Raw genomic sequence first — 3,881 nt, 5'->3', positions numbered from 1 at the left:
ACCAATGGTTGGTGTTTTTTAAAGTGTAGGGTTGCAAAATTAATGTATTATTATGACACCCGATGCCTATTTTCTTTGCATATTATACTGCAGATGCCATTTTGAAATTATCCCAACACAATATATATATATATGTATTGTGTTGGGATACATATAATGAATGAATGAATGAGTAGGTTTAAGATGCTGGCTCATTTGCATTTTTTTTTTTTACACATTTGATATTGTCTTAAAAAAAATACAATCATATGATGAAACAAAATATTTGCTTCTTATTTTCCAAAAGGGATACAGTATATAATACTCTATCTACGAGTAAATCTACATCGAGAGGTGTGTATGATGATAGGTACTAAGATAGGATGTGAGAGAAGCCAAAATGAGGAGAGACGGTCCTGAAAGCAGGACTTCCCTGATCCTCCATCATCTGCAGGAGGAGAAAAACACATACGCGCGTGCACAAACAGCCTCCCACATACACGCACAAGCGCGCAGTGCTGAGCGCTAGCAAGGAGCTTTAAACCGTTTCACCGACACTGAGACAAAGGGATTCTAACCTGCAACAATGGAGGAAAACATGGATGAATCACAAAGCCAGAAAGGTAGGACATGAGTGAAATATGTTATTTATTTCCATCTCATTATGTGTGTGCATTCTTTCATTGTTCTGTTCATACATCCTTCCAAGTAGCTTTTAGTGTCGTGAGCAGTAACAGCATTGATGTACTGCATCTAGAGGAAAAACATAATATATACTGTATATTCTATTATTGTTTATGGTCAAAAATATTTTGTGTCAATTTGATTTTTACTCTCAGATTGAGTGTTTGACATTATTTACCAGGGGCTGTAATCATTAAGTGACCAGTCTTTTTAATACTGCAGAACATACGGCCATATTCCATTCTGTGTCTTTTGATGAATGGATAATGAATCCGATTGAGGATGAGATGAGATGAAATGGCAGACTCTGGCGGGACAATGTTGTTTTGCTTAGGAAGGCTGGATGGACAGATGGACGAATGGAAGAAATTGTTGGATAAATGGATGGGTGGATGAAGAACATAGGAGTGGGAAGGGGGGGGGGAAACGTCGTTAAAGCAAAGTGGAGCAGTGATTGATGCTCCTATTGGGATTTTCTTTGTTAGACTCTATTGTTGCCGCTTCACGCTTGTCTGAGCGCCCTTTCCTCTCCTCTCTCTACACGGCTCCTGTTTTTGGTTGTTTGTGACCCCCTCCCCTGCCTTCCCTCCATTTTCTGTCCTCCTGTGAGAGCCCCTCACTGGTTTTGATCAGTATGTGTGACAGTTTATCAGTTTTTAGCTGGATTTGCCGAGATTGTCTGTCCATCCCGATGTTGCTGCATTTTTTACTGTCTGTTCTTTTTTTCCTTTCACTGCTCCTCACCATCATTGCCTCCCATTCTACAATCTATCATCCATTTTGTTTTCTTATTTTGATGGGGGGGGGGTTTCAATCACAGCATTTATTTAGCTCATCGTTAGTTCATCTGACAGCATCAATCAATATTTCGGAAAATATTCATGTTTTTACAGTAAATGTTATTTGTCTTGTTGTCGTCAAAATGGGCGTGTCCATTTTCTTCCTTGCATCCCGACTTTGAAACATAACATATTCCAGTCACACAGATTAAACCAATCACTAAAATCTTTTTTTTTTCTTTGAATTTGTGTCATGCCATCTGCATTGAACATTACATTTCAATTATTTACAATCCAGAGAAATATGGTTTGTTTCACGGAACTCTTGATTATTTTTTTTTTCTGAAAGGAATCTGCTTTGGCCAATCAGATTTGTGGGTAGGATTTGATGTAAGCATGTATTTAATTGTAATTATCTTGAGTTGAGCCCCCTGTTCGTTCAGTCACTCTGGCCTCTCTCTCCGTTTTGTAAAAATCGGAACAAGATTCAACCCTGACAATGGATATCTTGCTGGGCCTACGCCCACATGAGATCCCCTCCCTCCCCCAGCAAGGCAGTCTGAATCACACTCAACAGCATAATAACTCCATCCAAACAAGATTTTACAGCATCGCGATCATTTTGTTCCAAAATCATTTGGAAGTAATTAGAATCTAATGAGAGTTTCAATCATTTGCGGCACCAGCCTAATGATTGTTTTTCCTCACTGATTTTATGCTCCACCTGTTTGCCATTTTCATTTCGTCTCCGCTCTTTCTTATCATTGTATCTTGACATCTAAGATGGAGGAGGAGAATGTACAATCACCTCCGACAGTAGCTTGTCTGTTGTTTGGATACATAAATCCCTCCATTTTGCTGGGTTGTTGCAACTTCAAGTGGACTGCGGAAGGCGGAAGAACAACTGAATGTAAATGGAAAAAATTGATCATGATCAAATGATACTGCAATAGTAATCAGCTGATACCATGTGGATGCAACTTGTAACCACTGTCATGCTTCTGCTCTGAAATTACATTCTGAAAGGCTTGAACGAGAATATGCACCGGAAAAAATGAGAGGTGCTTTTGTACTTAGTTGTTACCCTGCATGCGTAGAACATACTGTCAGTATACTAACAGTTCATGTCAATACATTTTTCCTTTCAAATAATATTTAGAATGTTTTTAAAATATAAATTTACTAAATTCAATCCAACAAATAAATGGGCAGAGTACATCATTTTTTGAGACATAAAACTAAGCACTCTAAGACAATATAATAATGAATGATATACCAGGAGAACTGACTTTTCCTTTATGCACGAAAGCAACGGATTGAGAAACTTTCACGAAATCCCTGTGCACCATTTTCAGGGCACTCGAACACAGTGGGACATGTTCCATAATTACAAATAATAATTCATGTAAGGCAGCATGGTGGGCGACTGGTTAGCACGTCGGCCTCACAGTGCAGAGATGCAGGGTTCGATTTTGGCTCTGATCTTCCTGTGTGGAGTTTAAATGTTCTCCCTGTGCCTGCGTGTTTTTTCTCCACGTACTCTGGTTTCCTCCCACATTCCAAAAAACATGCATGGCAGGTTAATGGAACATCCTAAATTGTCGCCAGGTGTGAGTGTGAGCGTGAATGGTTGTTCGTCTATGTGTGCCCTGCGATTGACTGGCAACCAGTTCAGGGTGCCCCCACCTCCTGCCCGAAGACAGCTGGGATAGGCTCCAGCGCACCCGCGACCTCCATGAGGATAAGAGGATTCGAAAATGAATGCATGGATGGATGAAGGGATGATTAATTCATGTATTACTCCAAGGCGCGTAAAAAAGAAAATTTGATATGGTTTGCGATATGTGGGGTGTAAAATGACTCAAGGACAGTTAGATTTGAAAGTGTAATGATTCAAATCAGTTCGACTTAGTTCGATTACGATTCTATTAGCTATGGTATCGCTCAGTTCAAGAAGGTTTGATGTCATGACTTTTTTCTTGTGAATACTGTTAATGTGCCATTTCCTTGTACAGTCAAACCTTGGTTTTCGTCCATCATCCGTTCCATAAGACTGTTCGAAAACCAAAATTGTTCGAAAACCGAAACCACGCTCTTTTTAAAATAAAAATGCTTATTGAACACGTCTGCTCACAATGGAAAGCAACACGAGGAAGCGTCACTTAGCGTCACTTCCTCGTGTAAGGAAGGCGAGAGGAGTCAAATGGTGCATTCAAGTGCGCTCAATTTGTTCGAGAACCGAAATTTGTTCGTCATCCAAGGCATAAAAAACTCGAATTTTGAAAAAAAAAAAAAATTGGATGACGCACCCTGTTTTGTTATGTGTGCTGTATAATAAGGTAATTTGCAAAGAAACGCCATGTTTTGTGTGTGTGTGTGTGTGTGTGTGTGTGTGTGTGTGTGCGTGTGTGTGTGTGTGTGTGTGTGTGTGTGTGTGTG

The 3,881-nt window shown here is 39.8% G+C and overlaps 1 protein-coding gene across 1 annotated transcript in view; it reads left to right on the top strand.

The window, feature by feature from the left end:
* Positions 1-347: 347 nt before the first annotated feature.
* Positions 348-3,881, top strand: part of gpm6ab (glycoprotein M6Ab) — a 38,858-nt gene continuing 35,324 nt past the window's right edge. The window contains exon 1 of the mRNA XM_019879702.1: positions 348-602. Within this exon, the coding sequence (XP_019735261.1) occupies positions 566-602 (37 nt within the window). The 5' untranslated portion in view covers positions 348-565. The remainder of the gene's footprint in view (positions 603-3,881) is intronic.

This window comes from Hippocampus comes, unplaced genomic scaffold (genome assembly GCF_001891065.2).
Source record: "Hippocampus comes isolate QL1 unplaced genomic scaffold, H_comes_QL1_v1.1 scaffold158, whole genome shotgun sequence".
NCBI classification, from domain to species: Eukaryota; Metazoa; Chordata; class Actinopteri; order Syngnathiformes; family Syngnathidae; genus Hippocampus; species Hippocampus comes.
This window is presented reverse-complemented; position numbering and strand designations above follow the sequence as displayed.